This window comes from Piliocolobus tephrosceles, chromosome 16 (assembly GCF_002776525.5).
Source record: "Piliocolobus tephrosceles isolate RC106 chromosome 16, ASM277652v3, whole genome shotgun sequence".
In the NCBI taxonomy this organism is placed as follows: domain Eukaryota; kingdom Metazoa; phylum Chordata; class Mammalia; order Primates; family Cercopithecidae; genus Piliocolobus; species Piliocolobus tephrosceles.
The window spans coordinates 852,343-854,107 of NC_045449.1; the positions used below are offsets into that span (position 1 = coordinate 852,343).

The following is a 1,765-nucleotide window of genomic DNA, read 5'->3' on the forward strand; positions in this document are numbered from 1 at the left end:
AAGGAGACGAGGGGCGCGTGTGTGAGAGAAGGGGACGAGGGATCTGCCGCCCGTATGTGAGAGAAGGGGACGAGCAATCTGCCGCCCGTGTGTAGGAGAAGGGGACGAGGGATCTGGCCCACCCCATACTTCTCAGCCTGGGTGAGGGGCCGTGCTGGGCCCTGAGCTCACCTCCCCCTTGGGTGTTGTGACTGCAGTCCGGCGGGGGTCGATGTCCTCGTTGATGCTGGATAGGAAGTTCTGGGAGATGCGGAGGGCATCCTGCAGCAGCGGGTAGTCGGGGTGGTCCACAGGTGTGTGCTTCAGCAGGTCCTGGGAAGGGCGAGGCGGTGAATTGAGGGGAGCGGCTCTGGGGCCCGATGTGTGGCCACAGGGGAGTGCTCAGTCCCCACCCAAAGAATCCGAAGGATGGGCACTCAGGGACCCACCTAATTCCTGAAAAATCTGAACTACAAATCAGAGTCGGGCGGGGCACGGTGGCTCACGCCTGAAATCCCAGCACTTTGGGAGGCCGAGGCGGGGGATCACTTGATATCAGGAGTTCGAGACCAGCCTAGGCAACATGGTGAAACCCCTCTCTAGTAAAAATATAAAAATTAGCCGGGCACAGTGGCAGGCACCTGTAGTCCCAGCTACTTGGGAGGCTGAGGCAGGAGAATCGCTTGAACCTGGGAGGCGGAGCTTCCAGTGAGCTGAGATCGTGCCACTGCACTCCAGCCTGGGTGACAGTAAAAATAAAAAACAAAAAAATAAAAATAAAAAGAAGAGCCAGTGCAGCAGGTGGAGGGCCCTGGCTGTCCCCTCTTCTCCCGGTTACAGTCATTATTCTTTCCCCAGTGGGGAGGCCAGGTGGAGGCTCAACCCCCTGAACAGGTGGGAGAGAAACCGAAGGCCAGGTGGAGGCTGATCCCCCTGAGCAGCTGGGAGAGAAACCGAAGGCCAGGTGGAGGCTCATCCCCCTGAGCAGCTGGGAGAGAAACCGAAGGCCAGGTGGAGGCTCATCCCCCTGAACAGCTGGGAGAGAAACTGAAAGCCAGGTGGAGGCTCATCCCCCTGAACAGCTGGGAGAGAAACCCGCGTCTGCCCTGCAGCTGCTCCAAGGATGCTGGAGACCAGGAGGCAGCGGGTGGGGAAGCAGGAAGTGCCTGCCTCCCAGGGAGTACCTGGCCAGTGTCAAGATTAGTAGCCAAGCTGCATTCAGGCCCTGGCCTGGTGGCATGGACACTGCAGGCCAGACAGGCATCCTCCGGGCCTAGGGACCCGATTCCCCACGTGGGCTGTTCTCAGTGACTCCAGCACCCTCTCAGCCCAGACTCAGTCTTCCACTACACCCTAAGCCCTCTCTGGCCATTCGGGGGCTTGACACTTACATGTAGGACTAAGGTGCTCCGAGTGACCCGGTCGATGGGTTTGTAGAGCAGAGCTGTTTGGGAGATAGGGAGAAGGAGAAAGAGGATGACGGACAAGGGCAACCCAGACCCCAGAGACCAGCGTCGTTCCCCACCCGCCTGCTTCCCATGTGAACACCCCTCGCGCGATGCCAGAGAGAGCCCACGGCAGCCCCCACCTCTGTTCTCACTCCCCGGGCAGACCAAGCAGCAGATACTGCCCTGGCAGCCCCAGCTCCCTCTCCAGCCCTGCCTCCTCTCCAATCAGATGTGGCTTCCTCAAGAGCCACGTGCCCCTCCCAGGCCTGTCCTGGCCTCACCTGGCTCAAGGCGGATGCTCCCCTGGACCCCCAGCCCTGAATCACACAGCTCCACCC

General features: G+C 60.5%; 1 protein-coding gene across 3 annotated transcripts in view; it reads right to left on the minus strand.

Moving 5' to 3' along the window:
- The window catches only part of ABR (ABR activator of RhoGEF and GTPase), a 244,973-nt gene that overhangs the window by 66,075 nt on the left and 177,133 nt on the right, over positions 1-1,765 (minus strand). For all 3 annotated transcript variants that reach the window (XM_026448359.1, XM_026448360.1, XM_026448361.1), the window contains 2 exons: positions 1,371-1,423; positions 172-312 (listed from right to left, as the gene is read on the minus strand). In XM_026448359.1, the coding sequence (XP_026304144.1) occupies positions 172-312; positions 1,371-1,423 (194 nt within the window). The remainder of the gene's footprint in view (positions 1-171; positions 313-1,370; positions 1,424-1,765) is intronic.